The sequence below is a fragment of the Pogona vitticeps genome, chromosome 3 (genome assembly GCF_051106095.1).
Source record: "Pogona vitticeps strain Pit_001003342236 chromosome 3, PviZW2.1, whole genome shotgun sequence".
In the NCBI taxonomy this organism is placed as follows: domain Eukaryota; kingdom Metazoa; phylum Chordata; class Lepidosauria; order Squamata; family Agamidae; genus Pogona; species Pogona vitticeps.
In genome coordinates, this window is record NC_135785.1 from 262,210,784 (window position 1) to 262,229,681 (window position 18,898).

An 18,898-nucleotide genomic window follows, 5' to 3' on the forward strand; every position below is an offset into this window, starting at 1 on the left:
GTTTTGTTTAACTGCAGCGCCTGTTCAGATAAGGTGGGTATGTGGGCACAGTATTATGAACTGGGCCAAAAAGTCCCTTGTGGCAACAGGACTGGGACTGCAAGAAGCTGCATGCATTACATGCCTGGGTCAGTGTGGCGGGAGTCTTTGTTGCTCACACTGTGCAAAAACATGGAGGACAACGTGTGATCTTCATCACCCACCTGGGGAAAAACAACTCGGCTCAGAGGAAAGGGCTGAGCACTCGTTGTGTGGCTAAGAGAGACTTGACATTTAGGGCAATGCTACAAGACTGATGCAGGTGAATAACGGAGGGGTCCATCCGGTGTGTCATCCTCCCTGGCACACTTTTAGGGGGTGGGGTGGAGAGCTCATGCACAGACCCAGCTGGGAGGCAGCTGTGCCCTCTTCTTCCTGTCTCCTTGGTTAAAATCATCGTCCATTACCTAAAGCTTGATTCTGCCACCTCCACAAAAGGATCCACAGGATCCAATCTCATACAGATCCAGCATCACACCATTATTTATAAGTCATCTGGTGATGACTGAGCACATAGTTCCCTAGAAGTGTGTTTTCTACTTTCTTTTTTTAATTTCCGAAACAAATACAAGAATACAAAATACTTACTAATACAATCTAAAACACAGTGCACCTCCATACCTATGGGACCCTTTGGAGTAATACTTTTATTACAAACTTCCTTTCCAACATTGTACTGATTTTGCGAAGGCTTTCAAGGCCGGGATCTAATGGTTGTTATGGGTTTTTTTGGCTCTTTGGCTGTGTTCTGAAGTTTGTTCTTCCTAACATTTTGTCAGTCTCTGTGGCCGGCATCCTCAGAGGACAGGAGTAGCACTCTGTGCTCTGGTGCAGTTTGTTTGGGAGCTGAGTATTTATAGCTGTGGGATCAGCTTTTGTCCTTTTCAGGAGCTGGATGATTATGGTGATCAGTGTGTTTTTGTTGTGGGTGTTTGTTGTGATAAGGAGGAGAGATTATCTGTCACTGTGATTTATGGATGTCATTAGCTGGTCTTTTGTATGTAGCGATCACCGGTCCTTGTGGCTGGGTAGAGTTCATTGACGTTTTGCACGATGTATTTTTCAGTGCTGGGAGCCAAGCTTTGTTGAGTTTTAAACTTTCTTCTTTTTTGTTGAAGTTCTGCTGGTGTTTGTGGATTTCAATGGCTTCCCTGTGTAGTAATGATTGCTGGTGTTATCCAGTATTTCAGTATTTTGAAATAGAATTTCATGTCCAGCTTGTTTTAGGGCATGTTCAGCTACTGCCGATTTTTCTGGTTGTTTTAGTCTGCAGTGTCTCTCATGTTCTTTGATTTTGGTGTGGATACTTCATTTTGTGGATCCAGTACAAACCTGGCCACAACTGCAAGGTGGTGAGGGGCTCCATTTTGTCCTTTGCTGGCCATAACATTTGTTGTATTTTTGTGGTGAGCTTGAATACTGTTTGTAGGTTGTGTTTTTTTCAAAGGTGTCTCCATGTGGTCCATGACCCCTTTGATGTATGGCAGAAATACTTTATTTGTGGGTGACTGATTTTCTTCTTCTTTTAAATAAATTTAAACAAGAACTAATACAGATACTTGGCTGAACATCTGCATTGGAAGAGCTATTTCACAGCCAGGAGAGTAGTAAGAAATAGGTACAATGGAGTCTCGACTTACGTTCGGCTCCACTTAGGAACTTTTCGACCTACAGACTTCTCCGGCCGCAAAGTTTCACTTCGACTTGCGGCCAGAGAATCGACCTACGGACCGGAAGGGAGAGACGGGGAAAGCGCCAAATTCAAATTTGGCACTTTCCCCGCTTCCCCCTTCCAGTCCATAGGCTGCAGGTCTAAGCCCCGAAAGCCCAAAGCTGACAGCGGGCGGAGGGAGGCTTTCGGCTTTCCGATTCCAAAGGTGCGAGCAGGGGGGCACCCTCTGGGCACCCTCTGGGCACCGGGGACAGGAGGCAAGAGGCCAGTGGGTCCAGGTTTCTAAGCCCTGAAAGCCCAAAGCTGACAGCCAGCGCAGAGTGGCTTTCGGCTTTCCCCACTCGCAGCTTTGGAAGCCGACAGCTGCCCTGCGCCCGCTGTCAGCCTTCGAGCCTTAGAAAGCTGGACCCACTGGCCTCTTGCCTCCTGTTCCAAGTGCCCTCTGCCTGGCAGAGGGCACCGGGGACAGGAGACGCCAGTGGGTGCACCTTTCTAAGCCCTGGAAGTCGAAAGCCGATCCGCCCGAAAGCCGCTCCGCGCCCACTGCTGGTTTTCCGGGCTTAGAAAGCTGGACCCACTGGCCTCTTGCCTCCTGTCCCCAGTGCCCTCTGCCTCCCGTCCCCGGAGGGATGGGAGGTAGAGGAAAGTGGGGACAGAAGGCAAAGGCAGCGGGTGCAGCTTTGGAAGCCCCGGATTTTTTTCTTCAGCCAGTTACGGATTAATGGGTTTTCAATGTATTCCTATGGGAAATGGACCCTCGACCTACAGAATTTTCAACCTGCGCCACAGTTCCAATACGGATTAATTCCGTAAGTCGAGGGTCCACTGTATTCACTCGGTTTGCACTGCAAGTAAACACACCTCTCCCAAGCCAACTACACCAGAGCACAGAGTGCTGTCCTCTGAAGATGCCAGCCACAGAGACTGGCGAAACGTTAGGAAGAATAAACTTCGGAACACGGCCAAAGAGCCCGAAAAACCCACAACAACTATTAAACACACTTTTTATTTGAACGATGCTTCTGGGCTCATAGCCAGTTTGATATTTAATTAAAGTCTACTCACTCTTGATTCTCTCTCAGTAATGTGGTTACCATTTCTAACAGCCATTGAACAAATTTCATTAAGCACACTAAGCATCTTCTGCATTTCCAGATGTTCTATGGTGTGATACTAAATGAACCAACAGTCTGAATACTGACTTATTCAACAGAAACAAACAAAGCAACTCTTTAAACCAGTGAAATCTCAGGGCTATCTCTCTGCTGATAAATAGTCTGAAGGGGAGGTGTACCCTCCCGTGCATGAAAGCCTGACAAGTCCTTAGGAATGCTGCATCTTCTCACCAGCTCCATCCTGCCAAAGGACAGATACATCCTATGCAGAGGCATTCCTCCAATAATTTCCGATATGGAAGAAAGAGTGTTAGAAGAAATCTTATTTTCTAGAGAAAATAATAGAAAAATACTACTTACACCATACTTTAAAGATACGCCCCAAAAAACCAACCTTCATTTTACCTGCATAGAGTATGCCTAAAGATAAATCATAAGGGTCTCATTACTTTAAATAAAAAGGAGAATACGAAATGTCTCCACAACCTTTATGGGTTAAGGAAACGTAGAAAATTAAATTGCCTGTTTTCTTTAAAAGTTAAAAAAAATCAGAGGTGAAAACAAAATAGAAGTTAAAAAAATGTGGTAGCACCTTAAAGACCTAATTGAAACTGATTATATTTCTAAGGCAAAACAGATTCTACTCTGCTCTTGTGGTCATCCATTGTCTGGGGTAATTCACACCCAACTGCAACTGATTACAGTGGGGTCTCTACTTAAGAACGTCCCTACTTAAGAACAATCCAACTTAAGAACAGCTCCATTTGCTAAATTTTGCTTCTACTTGAGAACAGAAATCCAAGATAAGAACAGGAAAAAAAAACCTTTCCTGCTCTTTTTTTTAACCTTAGGTCATCTTAGGTTAAAAAAAAAAATCTTCCCCTAGTGGTAGAGTACGTATTAACCAGCTTTGCATTAGTTCCTATGGGAACTAATGCTTCAATGTACGAACGCACCTCTACATAACAAAAAAACAGCCAGAACGGATTAATTGGTTTTCAGTCCATTCCTATGGGAAATTCTGCTTCAACTTAAGAACGTTTCAACTTAAGAACACCATTCCAAAACGGATTAAGTTCTTAAGTAGAGGTTCCACTGTTAGTTTCTATGGACGGAAAAGAGCAGATGGATTAAATGGTTTTCAATGCATTCCTATGGGAAATGCAGATTCAACATAAGAACTTTTCAACTTGAGAACCACCTTCCAATACGGATTAAGTTCTTAAGTAGAGACCCCACTGTATAAAGAAAAGCTTGTAGAAAAGTTCATCAATGACTGTAAATAGCCCATCTAATTAACATTCATGTTACCCTACCATTGCTATTTTATGACAGAGGTTCTCACATTCTTTACAGCACAAAGCTTCTACTAATGACCTGCATATCAAAGACAGTGCTCAACACCCACTGACTTTCTTACCAACCAACCGCCATTACTGTCTTTTAGTATATATACCTTGATGGATTATGGAGAAAGCCAGAGAGTTCCAGAAAAATATCTACTTCTGCTTCATTGACTATGCAAAAGCCTTTGACTGTGTGGACCACAGCAAACTATGGCAAGTCCTTAAAGAAATGGGAGTGCCTGACCACCTTGTCTATCTCCTGAGAAACCTATATGTAGGACAGGAAGCAACAGTTAGAAGTGGATATGGAACAAATGACTGGTTCAAAATTGGGAAAGGAGTACGACAAGGCTGTATATTGTCCCCCGGCTTATTTAACTTATATGCAGAATACATCATGCGGAAGGCTGGACTGGAGGAATCCCAAACCGGAATTAAGATTGCCGGAAGAAATATCAACAACCTCAGATATGCAGATGATACCACTCTGCTGGCAGAAAGTGAGGAGGAATTAAAGAACCTTATAATGAGGGTGAAAGAGGAGAGTGCAAAAAACGGCCTGAAACTCAACATTAAAAAAACTAAGATAATGGCCACTGGTCCCATCACCTCCTGGCAAATAGAAGGGGAAGATATGGAGGCAGTGACAGATTTTACTTTCTTGGGCTCCATGATCACCAGAATTTTATCTTGGCCTCTGGTTCTGCAGCCTGAGAGTACAGCTACACAAGTACAGTGGGGTCTTGACTTGAAAACTTAATCCGTATTGGAAGGCGGTTCTCAAGTCAAAAAGTTCTCAGGTGAAATCTGCATTTCCCATAGGAATGCATTGAAAACCATTTGATCCGTATCTGCTCTTTTCCGTCCATAGAAACTAATGGGAAGCTGCTATTCCGCCTTCGACCACTAGAGGGGGATATTTTGTTTCTTTTTTTCTTAGGTCAAGAAAGATTCAGGGAAGGCAGGAAAAATACAGTCCAGGCAGTCCAGTACCAGGCAGTCTGAAGACTGTCTCCCAATCCACTCTCTAAACGCTGGGAGGAGTGAGGAAGCAGACAGGCACCCTTTTCACTGGCCAACAGTTAACTGAAAGTTCACATTTTGCACTTTCCCTGCCTCCCGTGTGGTTTTTTTTCAGTTCTTAACTCAAATCTAAGTATGTGAGTCAAGTCAATATTTTCCTATGAGAGTGGTTCTTAAGTCAAAATGTTCTTAACTCAAGCCGTTCTTAAGTCAAGACCCCACTGTAGAAAGGAGTGAGCCTGTGTGGGCCACTTGGGAACGATTAGGCTCCTGCCAATATTGTAATGTGGCTTAATAAGTGACTTAATAAGCCGCCCAGAGACCTTTGGGTAGTGTGGGCGGCATATAAATTAAATAAATAAATAAATAAATAAATAAATAAATAAATAAATAAATAAATAAATAAATAAATAAATAAATAAATAAATAAATAAATAAATAAATAGTGACTTCCCTTGGTCAGCTGAAGGCAACGGAAGTGAAAAAAAATATTATTTCGCTCTATGTACACTATTTTCAAAGAACTATAGTATGAAACCAGAGATATTATCAGGGAAGAAGGCAAAAAGCCAATTCCTGTAGTGAAATATATACTATAATCTGTCATTAGTTCAATGAAGCTGTCCTGGGCTGTTCTAATAGAAAGTCACATAAAATGGGATTTAACTTCGATGTGGAATATTTAGACATTTCTTACTTGGTCAGCAGCCCCATTCTTAATTGTCAACAGTACAACCATGTGACTGCGGACATGGAGGTAAGCCCCTATGAATTTAACAGGGAAGCATCCCAGGAGCCACACTCAACAGGGGCCATATGGCCCCCTGGGAGGGTTGGCATATTTGAAAGGGGCCACATACTCAAAACAGTTCTTCACACATCACCTTTTAAGGTTATGTAACTTACACAACAACAACAACAACAACAACAACAACAACAACAACAACAACAACAACAACAACAACAACAACAACAACAACAACAACAACAACAAAGATTGAGAATGGCTGGAGCATTTGCAGCCTTAGCCCCACCGGATCTGAACTACACTGTGAAAATTGTACAACCAAAATGGAACAAAAATGGAACAAAAATGGCCGGTTATGGGATTAATCAGTTTTCAATGCATTGTAGGTCAATGGAAACTCGACCTACAGACTTTTTGACCTGCAGCCACCATTCCAATACGTATTAATTCCATAAGTAGAAGGTCTACTGTACTCTGGAATTATTTGCAAACTGCTTCCAGTCCTATTAATAGAAACAAAGACAAGCATTCACCCTGCAGGTCTGATAGGAAGATCTGATCCTTAACTGTGTGATATCAATATGATAATGATAGTCATAGCACCACAGACATCTGTACGGCTGGACCAGCCCTCTGCCACTGCTCCTACTGAAACTCTTCTTTGCTGGGAGCAAATATTCGTCAGATTAGCGGCCTGCCTTCTTACTACTTGGCAGCAAGCAGGGATTACTTTCCTGAACCGTCTTGGCCAATTTATATTTCCGTTCCCTCCCTAAGTAAGCCTAGAGCTGGCTGATAGAAGGTCTTTTATCTGCTTGAAACTAAACAAGTCCGCTACTGTGCACTTATATACTGAATAATCATTTACAGCAGACTTAACTTAAACATTCCTTCTGTTTTCTTTAGCTGTCAACACTTTCTGGGTTTCTGCATGCTGAAAGCATTACTTCTAGCACCGCAATCAGGAAAGCAGATTTTTGAGAAGTTTGCTACGTCTCTCAGAGACTTCTAAGAAAAATAACACCGTTCAGCCCTTCATGCTCAATTGCTCTCAGCTGCTCATCCACCATATCCGAGGGGCTCACTAAAGCAAGAACTTCCTTTAAACAGTCAATGAAGAAAAGAAAAGAAAAGAAAAGAAAAGAAAACCTATATACACTAAGATTATATGAGGACAACCAGGATTGTCAAACAGGGTCCCAACCGCAAGAGTACTTTCTTTTGTCTACAGCAAGGCCTTTACTTCAATTCATGTTCTAGCGTTCTAGTTTCCGTCATCATTCTCTATTGTTCAAAACGTGATAGCTGTTCTCTTCCTACATGATGGGGGAATGGTGGGTATACTTCTACAGACATATTTGCAATGAAAAATACAGTTTTGTTTGTTTGCTGATTGATTGATTGATTGATTGATTGATTGATTGATTGATTGATTGATTGATTGATTGATTGATTGATTGATTGATTGAATTTGTATCCCACACCATCTGACAACCAGTCCACTCTGGGCAGCTAACAACAGTATAAACAACAATATTAAAACACGATAAAAATACATTAATTAATATATAGTCAAATACAGTAAATTGAAATGGAAGGCAATGAAGGTGGTAAAAAGGGTGATGGAGAGGATGAAAAAAAAAGGATGGTAAAAGGAAGGCCGAGATCTTAATGCTCCGGGAAAGCCTGGTGTAAGAGCCAAGTCTTCAATGCTTGTTTAAACCCATCCATGGAGGGTGGCAGGCAGATTTCAATGGGCAGGTTGTTCCATAGGTGGGAAGGCCCAGTTTCTTGTTCTTTCCCTCCAGGCTTCCTTCGGGGTCAAGGTCCTCAACTGCCTTGCCTGTGAGGAACGGATTACGGACAGATCTGGCTGGAAGCAGACGTTCTGATAGGTACCAAGGTCCTAAATCATTTAGGGCTTTGAGTGCTATAATCATAACCTTGAAGTCGATGTGGAACCGAACCAGTAGCCAATGAAGGGCGGCCAGAGTGGGGGAGATGTGCTGGAATTTCATCACCCCTGTTATTATTTTGGCCTCCGAATTTTAGATCAGTTGAAGTCTCTGCATCAGCCTCAAGGGTAGCCCCACATAGAGAGCACTGCAGTAGTCTATTCTTGAGATTAACAAGGGCATGAATCAGCGTCGTGACCTTTCTCTAGACAAAAGGGATGCAGCTGGGCAATCCTCCGAAGATGGAAATGGGCTGCTGGACCACAGATGCCACCTGGGTTTCCATGGTGAGATCTGGATCCAGGAAGATGCTCAAGCTACGAACCTCACCTCACAGAATACATTCTCGTATTCTGTGTCTTTTATTTGTAGCATGTAGATGGCAAAACAATGCCATTCCTTGTTTGTTTTGTATCAAAATATATATGGCACAGTACCAGAGAGGTTGCATACATCTATATATTTCATCTCTACCACTTGTTTTTTAGAAGAGCAGAGGAACATTGCCTAATAAATGAGATGGTAAGAAGCTAACTTGTTCAAGGTTTGGATTTTTGCTCAAACCAAAGGCACCAATATTTATTTTTCATGGTTTAAAATCTTTATGTCACTCTGAATTTTCTTTCTGAGCTACCCTTTTGCTATTAAAACTAATACAGTAACTCTTCAACTAGCTTCACTAAAAATAAAAAAGAAACCTGAACAACAATTATTTGATAACAAACTAAGCAAAAAGAGAGAGAAAAAACAAAAATAAAATTGCATAACCATAAGCCAGCAGACATTAGACATCAATCCCTTATCTAGACCAAAGAAATCAACTGCAGATATGTCACAGATGGACAGAAACAGAAAGTATGCAAAACAACAACAACAACAACAACAACAACAACAACAACAACAACAACAACAACAACAACAACAACAACAACAACAACAACAACAACAACGTGCGCTGCTTATAAATCACCCCATAGTGCTTAAAGCTCTCTCTGGGTGGTTCACAATTTAATTATGCAAGCTACATATTGCCTCTCCCCCCAGCATGATGAGTACTGTACTTAGTTTACTGACTTTGGAAGGCTGGAAGGCTGAGTCAACCTCTACTTGAGCCTGGGATCAAACTCTAATTGTGAGAAGAGTCTTCACTGCAGTACTGCAGTTTAGCCACAGCACCAGAAGCCTCTTTAGTTAGTGTCTGAATTCCATCCATAAAGAATTAATGATAATAAACTACGGATGCTTACTTAAATACGAATAGCTCAGCTGCAGTAAGTTAACCCAAAACACTTAACATCAGTCTATCAGTATAGGAATGCTAGAAATACTGCCAGTTTATAAGAAACTGACATGTTATATTCTTAGTTATGCATAATTTGTTTCAAAGGGCAAAGTATCCTGCAATCAGGAGTACAGGTTGCTGTCCTCTGAAGATGCCAGCCACAGAGACTGGCGAAACGTCAGGAAGAACCTTCAGAACATGGCCAAAGAGCCCAAAAAACCCACAACAACCATTATCCTGCAATCGTCATCCAATTCCTTTATAATAAAAATCATACAGATCACATTATTTCTGTTTTAAAGCGAGAGACTGGATCGATGCACAGGGACAATGCATTTCTCAGGGCCATCCCATAATTTCAATATGAAAGGGAGATGCACCCTGACGTTTCAAAAGTCCAAACCCTATCCACACCACCACCTCAGCTGAAGAAAAAGTGTTCTGGAATGACATAGGATGTGCAACATGCTGAAAGTTAGGACTGTACAGCCCTGTCCGTGTGGGCCAAAGATTCATCTTCCCCAACTACTGTGTACAAGCAGCAGTAAGCCCCTATGTTTGTCACAAGACCAGTGCTGGATTTACTTCTCATATCTGGTAGTTCCTTTTCAAGACTGCAGTCTTCTTCAGGCAGCTTCCAACAGAAACAGTAAAAGCACTAATATCAAATAATTTTAAGTACACCACTGATGTGACCAATGTTGTTCTTAAAAGCCAGCTAAAATAAAATATATTCGCGAAGGCGAAATAAAATACAATTTCAAATATTTAGCAGCAGCAAACACCATAAAACATTTTTTCTTCAATTAAAAGCCAAAGAAAAAGCCTTTGCCTCAAAGAATGGTGAGCTTTACTTTACTGGACCATTTTAAACAGATGTTAAAGATTCCCTTCAAACGTTCTAACACCCTTGGAAAGAAAGCGACAGATCTAGCCATAGATCTCTTCAGAGAAAATTACACAGGGCAAGGGGGCAAGCGGATGCACAGTGGACAGAGTGACAGACTAAGACTCGGGAGGCCTGAGTTCAAATCCCCATTCAGCCATGGAAGCCCTCCAGGGGGTGCGAAACTGGCAAAACCACTCCTTAAATGTCTCAGTTACCTTGAAAGCCCTATTAGGGCACACAACAACTACAAAGGTAACTACTGAGAATGCATTTTCTGGTGCCTGCAATCCTTACTGATCCTGGTGATAGGCTAATTAGTAGGGCTTCAAAAAAAAAAAAAACACTTTAAACCACAGAGAGGTTCAGACAGGTGTGGCAGCTCTATCAATATGTGATGAACCTCCGTATCAGAAATGTTTCTTCACCCAAAGTACTCTCGGACTAAGCTTCAGTTTATTTGCTCTCATCCATCTGGAAACCACCTCCAAGCATCTATGCCGTCGTTCCCTTGTTTCCCTAAGATGAACAGGTTAAAAACAAACTCAGAGCTGTGTGTCAACAGCATACTGAGGCTGACAGGACAACCCAGAACTTTGGATGACTTCTCCCTGCAGTTTCACACTTTAAAAAAATCATGAGTGGCAAGATGGGACATGCAAGGATACTGAAGACTATCCAAGATAGACCAACCAGGTACGTTCACAGCCACTGTAAAAAAAATGACTTTATGCAGCCACATGATCTAGAAGTATATCGCGATCAATCGGATCAAAGGCCACCGAGAAGGGGAACACAGGGTCACATTTTCTACAACCATTTCTCAGTGCAAGTCACCCCGTTTTGGTCAGAAACTAAGGATATATCTGTGGTCAAGCTGGGCTTGGAGTGGCAGCTCTTCTTCTGTACTATGTGGCCCTAGAGTTCAGTTGTGGAGGGAGGAAGGGGAAGATTTTACAGAAAACAATGATGTGCCTGTTGCCGTTCCTTATCATTTTTCTTGGTGGCTTACCTGCGCGTATTCTCTCTCAATGGCAGCTTTCTTCTGACTGAATGTCCTACAAGAAACAGGAAGAAATTTCATGAATGCATAAATACCACAGCTCAAGTGCAAGAAATATACGTCTTCGGTAGAATCATAGAAACACTGAGTTGGAAGGGGCCTACAAGGCCATTGAGTCCAACTCCCTTCTCAGGGCAGGAATCCAAAATCAGATGGTTCTGCAATTTTCCTTTGAATGCCTCCAGCGTTGAGCGCTCACCACCTCCTGAGGCCTTAGGTTCTCTTTTCATACTGCCTTGTTAAGATGTTTCCCCTGAATCTGGCCTCCTGAAGCTGGATCCCATTATTATGTGCCCAGCACACTGTGGAATGATCAAGAACAGATCCTGCCCCTCCTCTGTATGACTATCTTTCAAGAATCTGAAAAGTGCTATCACATCTCCCCTCAGCTTTCTTTTTTTTCGAAGCTAAACATGCCCAGTTATTTCAGTCTTTCCTCATAAGAACTGGTTTCCAATCCCCTGGTTATCCTTGTCGCCCTCCTCTCAACTTGTGCCAATTTTTCAGCATCACTCTTAAAGGACTATGTCTCAAACTGGACACAGTACTCAAGATGAGGCCTAACCAGTGCCAAATAGAGAAGAACTAGTATTTCATAGGATTCAGAGACTATTCTTTTAATCCAGTCTGTATTTAGCTTGTGATCTAAAACAATTCCATGATCTTTCTTGCTCATAGTATTACTAAGCGAAGTGCCCTCCATCTTGTAATAGTGCATTCCCCCCCACCCACCCCCAGGTGCAGAACTTTGCATTTATCACTGTTAAATTTCATCCTATTGGTTTCAGCCCAGTATTCAAGCTTATCAAGATTGCTTTGAATTTTGTTCCCGTCTTCCAAGGCATTAGCTATTCCACCCAATTTTGTGTCATCTGTAAATCTTGACATGTATTTCCTGTACTCCCTCATCCGAGTCATTACTAAAAATAGCTCTAAATTCACTTATTTGAAGCACTTTGTAAGTCAGTTCGGACTGATGAAAAGGAAAACATCAAGAGCAAAACTGCCCTGTGATTAAACCATACCGCCTTAGCAAACAGAACGCACACAGCTTTATAGGTTTTAAAACATTTTAGAAAAGGAGTTCTCAAAGATCCACAGTAATACCTGCTAGTTGCAACACATCTGGTTTTGTTCTGGTTACTCAGATCTAGAGCTAATTTTAACCAGCAGCCATCCAAAAAACATTGCTCCGATTCCTCCTCTGTATACTTCACCACCTGTTCGCAAAGCAAGACTCCAAACTTCTCCCCAGAACTACTCTAAGTGAGATATACGTAAACTTCCAAACATCATCTCAGGCTGGAGAAAGCCTTGTCAGGCACTGAGGTATCAACCGGCAGTAAAGCTAAAGATATGACCAGGGACAGCCAGACCTTGGGGAAGACAAACGCTTTGGATAAGAGTTCCTAATATTCTCCACTGGCTGCCCTGGCTGGGGAAGTATGAAAGTTGTAGTGCAAAACTTTTCCAAGCTCTGCAAATAGTCTTTAACATGAAAAACATCACTTTTATTTTTAGCTGTAGTGCTGATCAGTGCAAATAAAGAGAGAAGCACTCAGATTTTAATTCAATGTTTCAGGGATCACTGGTAAGAATTGTTATCTGACTACTGATCAAAAATGACTTCAGAGGTAACCGCTGCAGCAGAGCCACTGATTATACAACAGGAACTGATACGTTTTACAGGTGCAGAACCTAAGTGACACTTAAAAATTCTGCAAGGAACTTAACTTCAACAGGAAAACCCTCAAGCCAACCCCTTGACCCCATGCCCTGAAAATCAGTTCTACTCTTGTTCTTACTAAGTTTTGGAAAAAGCCTAATGAGTTGCTGCTGCTGTTCTTAAGTGGTTGCATTTTATAAATGTCATGACGACTCTTGTTCTCAGCCTCTAAGGTGATGGATTGGAACATCCTTCTTTTACAAAGAACACACAGCAGGATGGGCAGAAACTGGATACAGCCCTTGTACCCACTTGGCAAGTCTTCCTCTGGCTCTTTTTAATCAGCCAGGAAGGTCAAGTATCCAACACACATGTGGTGGCTTTAATCTCTCCAAGGATCCTGTCCACACCCTCAGGCTGCAGAGACTGAAAAACCTCCACTATAACAGGACAAGCAGAAGCCAAAGTTGGATTGACAAGGTCTGCGTACACTATAGTGTCCAAGTCAAGGGCAAATTGGAGTGACCTGGTCTTCAAAATGCCATGCAAATTCTTCACAGTGGCTACTGAGTGGTCAGCTTCTTGCTCACATGTAACAGGTCCACAACCACCCAAAACAGCTTTGCTGGCCAGTTGTGTGGAGAACCAATGGCTTCAGAGGAAAATCATTTCATTGCTGCAGACTCAGCCACAATGCAGGGCCTCAAATGTGGTCTAAGCTGTGTACAGTCAGATTTAATCAGTTTTCTGCTATCACTGCTCTAGCCCCTGTTCCATGCATGTCATCACAACTAGCTCCCCAGTTCACGGGGGCATGGGCTAGTGTGGCTCCACTGCGTGATGGGAACACTTAGGAGCAATCGCCTGCACAGCCCTGGCCATATTCCTCTTCCAGACGTTAGCCAGATTCGACAGAACTGATGCCAAGACAAAAGGAAACTCTGCAGCAATCATCATGAAACCACTTGAATCCTTCAGTCTGTGGTGGTGGATCACCTTAACTGGTCCCCCACCCCTGCAGGGACCTTGATTTCCGGTAAGTCTCAACCTTGTCAGATGATATTTGTTCCTGACAATGGAATTACAGAGGTCCTTCACACCCAAATTATTATCGACAGGCCCAGCACAGAAAACCAGGTCCAGAGTATGCCCTGCAAGATATCTCTTGGAACAGTCCCATCAGGGTGGAAAGGCTGGCCTTGGCACAGATGTTGAAATCCTACAGGAGAAGAAGCCAAGGAGACTCACTTCCAAGACCAATTCAGCCAGCTCAGGTTGCTGAGCAGCAGAGTGTGCAACACACCAAACAGAATCACTGTTCTGTCCTGGACACCGTTTTCAGGTAAACACACTCAAACCCAGAAAACTAAGGAATGGGACAATTGGTAACCTACCTCCCCTCTCCGCATAGGACAGAACTGGGAGGAGCGAACTCCCCTAGCCTCATACAAGCAGGTTTCCATAATGCAAGCCAGATCAATGTGCTCATCCAGAATCAAATACTGTACTGGATAGCTGATGCTTTCCCATTTATTGACCTGGCATTCAGCAGCAGTATTTTCAACCCATAGGGACTGTCACCAATGCTTATGCAGGCTATGTAATTTAGGAGACAATTTGGGGGTAGCAAACATCCTACTTCTTCCTCTCTCCTGATAATATGGTTCTAATGAAATATCTGAATGATGAGCCTCCATGGTTCTGATGAAATACCCGAATAATGTTTCCTAGATTATTTTAAGAAAGAAATAGAGTTAATAAGTGCAGGTAGTCAGGGTTGGAGGTACAGAATGTGGTGACCGAGTACCCTGGCTTTTCTCCTTTCTTCTTCATAGGAAATCCTTCAGTTTCTTTTGGCATAGAACTTTAATTTATTGAACACTTCACACACAACCATGCCCATAAGTTAACAAGAGTTTGCAGATCCTCCTTCTCAGGAAGCAGACTTGAAGGATGAATTAAATTTGTGCATGCTTCCTCTCACATAAGCTTTACCTTCTATAAACCTTCCCTTCAAGTTTCTTGAACCTCTTCTAAAGGCTAGCAGACCAAAAATGCAAATTGTGTAGATGCTCCATGGACGTCAAGATGGAAAGCATCAATAGAACGTCTTTGAAGTACCAAGAAAGGTAGCATTCTGACTTACTTTCCTAAATATAAACTCTAAATTTTAGAACAAAGTAAAAATAACCTTGGTCACATTGCATAAATAGGCTATAAATATGCTGTATTTGAAATTAGGTGTTTTTGAATATTATTAATCTCTCGGTGGAGAGAAATACTGCACAATGCTTAGGCCTTTTAAACCCAGTCATGCACAGGGATTGTCTCTCTCTCTCTCTTTCTCTTGTACAACCAGGATTAGCTTTGCCTCATGCCAGGAACAGCTGCTCCTTCTGCTGGAGGAGTGACATTTACCTTGCCGCACAATTCAAATAAGATACTGCCTCCCTCTGTGGCAGCCGAATATACTGAGTAGCTGCACAGAGTCCATCTGAACAATGATTGGTAACACGGTTTTCTCATCTCCTGTCATCAACTCTTGGTTTGCTCTGATGTTACTTTATTATATAAAGAAAAAAGCATAAAGTATTCAATATTTAAAGTCAACATGGATCAGCAATTACATTTTAATCTTTTTTTATTTGCAAAGAACTGGCTTGGGGAAGAAGCAATGCAAGAGACTGACAGCACCAGGCTTTTATCTTCTTTCAAGGTTTATGTTTTTGTTCCAGCTGTGTTACTGACGTCCCGAGAACAGACATACAAAGCTTTTTTAACCTCAGGACAGTTTATACAGGGATTCTCTTATGACATCTAGACATTTATTACAAAAACATCAAGAGAGAAGAGATTTAAAGAGGCAGAATTCCCAAGAGTAAAGAACCTGTGCTAGAAGCAAAAAACCCAGTTGCTGATCTAAAACATTACCATCTTATCTTGAGTGATCTGACACACTGCATTTGTACAATGTCAAGAATTTCAGATTTAACGATTTAATTTGGGGGGGGGGGCTTTTCCTTTCACCAGCATTCTACTTGAGAATGTTTGGCATTATATATTAACAAAAGCCTTCTGTAACACTCATTAAAATCCTGGAAAGGGCCTATTTGCTTGCATACAAAAAAAACCCATCTGTTATGCATTACACATATGTATTCATAACTGCTGTTTTATATGCATGCCTTTGACTTTAATAATTGCTACAAAGGAAGACAGAAGATAGTAAAATGCATTTTCCCCTGACATTTTCATTTTGTTGCTTAGGCAGAAGCCAGAGTTTTCAAGCAGACTTGAGGAGAAAAAGACAATTTCCTATCTGAGGTATTTCTACAGCAGGTTTCTAATGCTTAAGTTCAGTCGTTTCAATAAAAGTGCAGAGAGAAAGTAAAGTGTTTTATACAATCAAGGGCAGGAATGAATACTGTACAGTGGTGCCTCGCAAGACAATTGCCTCACAAGACGATGGGTTTTTGCGACTGCTGTGGCACTTCTCAAGACGATGTTTTCTATGGAGGGTTTTCACAAGACAATGTTTTTGCAAGACGGTTTTTTTAGACCGATGCTTCGCAAGACGGTTCCCCCCCCCCCCACTGGAACATTAATTACATAAGACCTACTTTTTTATCCCAAAAAAAGTGGGGGAGAAAGTGTATGCTGCTGGCTTTCTAGAATCTGCCTCCTGGAAAGCCAGCAGCATACACTTTCTCCACCACTTTTTTGGGATAAAAAAGTACTGTAGGTCTTATGTAATTAATGTGTTCCAATGGGGGGGGGAGAACCACCTTGCGAAGCATCGGTCTAAAAAAACTGTCTTGCGAAAACATTGTACGATTTATCTCCCCCACTTTTTGGGGATAAAAAGTAGGTCCTATGTAATTAATGTGTTCCAATGGGGGGAGGGAAGGGAAACCATCTTGCAAAGCGTTGCCAATAGGGCTATGGCTGTAAATTTAAATGGTAGAAGATGGTGAAAACAGCCAGGAACCAAAGGGTAAAGAGATTCTAAAAACACCAGAAAAAGCAGAATTCAAATCCCCCATTAACACAAATTATGAAGTTGAGTTCCCCACATTTGGGGAAATCATAGGGGGCAGCACACCTTACGTGCAATGGATGAGCCTTCCCCCTGGGAAAACCACTTTCATGACCATGCTGTTTCCCCTGCAAGGTATGAGTTGGCCCTTGCACCTCATACCCCCTTCTGTGCCCTGCTCCCCCAAGGCATGGTGACCCCCTGGCTGCACCTCCCGTTCAGTACAGGGCTCCACAGCCCCAGTCCTGCCAGAGTCCAAGAGAGCTCCTCAGTGTTTTGGACTGGCCCGTGGGACCCCCATCAGGGGCTAGGTGTTCCTCCCACAATCCTCTAGTGCATAGGTATTATATGCTAAAAAACTTTATGTTACAGCTTGGCCACCCATCAGCAAACTCCCCAATCATATCATATGGTACCTGAGAGTACAGTAGTATAATGCAGTTGTACTGGGGAAAAAAACAACCTCAAGGTGCAACAGAAGTTAAAATGGATTCTTTTTAAACAGTTTTAAGCACAACACAAACCATCTTTGCAACAACTATGGATTAAGACAGAAAATAAAATTCAATGTAAAAGCATACTATATTACATGAATTCCACCTCACTTTAAAACTAGGTCCACATGCATTTAGATGTCTAACGGTTGCATTCATTATTTCACATATGATGATGCACGGAGTCAAGTGAGCTCTCCTTTACAATTGATCTTGAATTCACAACAGATGAATTTTAAATTGTTCTTAGAAGCTGGTACTCAGATATGGCACACCTGCCAGCACATCCTGTTTTCATCATCCTCAGAGGTTTCAAATGCAGGAACCAGGTTGGGGTTTGTTAGGCTTTAAAACATTAGACCAAGGAGTGAGCAAAAATCAATAAAGTCTAGATGTCACAGAAACTAGTGTGTTCTCAGAAGAAAGAAATATGGAGCAAGCTTCAAAAACAATGTTCTTTGAACATCAATATTTGGCTTCAGTGAGCTTATTTAAGCCACCAGTAACATTTAACCACTGCAGCTCCACATTTAGCAACAAGGTTGAGAGTATGGGGTACAGCAGACAATAAAAAAATCAAATTTAATGGTTCCTAAATGGCCTATTGCCTGAGTAATGAACAAAAGAAAATTACTTGCTGCTAACAAAACTGAATTAGCAGCAGGCACCCCACCTTTTCAGTTCCGGCACTACTATGTTGCTCTAGCACAACAGTTCCCAATCTTGAGCAATCCAGGTTTTTTTTCTGACTACAAACCCCAGAAGCCTTTACTACTCGTTGTGCTGGCTGGGCTTTTTGGGAGTTGTAGTCCAAGAACACCTGGGTTGCATCACGCTGAGAACCACTGCTCTAGCACAACCTCATACACAATCAGTCTAAATGGTCCAAATTACTGTTTTGCTTCTTATCTAGTGTCTAAATATGAGAGATAGAAACTACAGTATACTGCAACTCATTGCCACACTGCTTATTCCTCCTTCCCTTCTAGCTTTCCCAAGGGATGGAAGAGGGAGATTATTCCTGAACTCTCCAACATATGTCTGAGTCACAAAGTTCAAGGAGAATGAGTAGCATAACATATTTCTGGTAGATATCAGAGGAATTTATACTTTTATGAGTTGTGGGTTTTTTCCCCACAGCTTTGCTAGAACCTCAAGTGAAAGTGACTTGTGGAAAAACAGTTCTCCCTCATTTATGGTATTCAAACAGTAAGATGTTTGACAATGCATGTTTTACAATAGAAGTTAGGCTTGACTAGTCCCTTTGGTCATTTGGGCCAAAGTATCTTTATTTTCCAAGCAGTAAAGCTTTTCCACTGATAGTCTTTCAATCTAACATCTTCCAACATATTTGTCATCCAAACCAGATAAAATGTTTCAAAAGGTACTTATCTAGCTTTTTCCATAGAAACAAAGGATACAAACTTCATAGCTACTTTTGGGGGATAAATCTGGAAATAAACCATCCAAGAGATAACCAATACTATACAGCTATATTTAACAAGAAGTACCTTGTCGCTCTAGCTGGCTGGATAGCTCAGAAGTTTAGGTATTTGGCTGTGGAGCCAGAGGC

General features: G+C 41.9%; 1 protein-coding gene and 1 non-coding gene across 6 annotated transcripts in view; both read right to left on the reverse strand.

The window, feature by feature from the left end:
- Positions 1-18,898, reverse strand: part of FCHSD2 (FCH and double SH3 domains 2) — a 158,644-nt gene that overhangs the window by 109,170 nt on the left and 30,576 nt on the right. For 4 of the 5 annotated variants that reach the window (XM_078390221.1, XM_078390218.1, XM_078390219.1 and 1 more), the window contains exon 3: positions 11,079-11,124. The exons of the other annotated variant lie outside the window; for it this stretch is intronic. In XM_078390221.1, the coding sequence (XP_078246347.1) occupies positions 11,079-11,124 (46 nt within the window). The remainder of the gene's footprint in view (positions 1-11,078; positions 11,125-18,898) is intronic. 5 annotated transcript variants of the gene reach the window in all.
- Positions 16,810-16,974, reverse strand: LOC144588509 (U1 spliceosomal RNA). Its single transcript, XR_013544124.1, has one exon. It is a non-coding gene; the product is annotated as a U1 spliceosomal RNA (small nuclear RNA).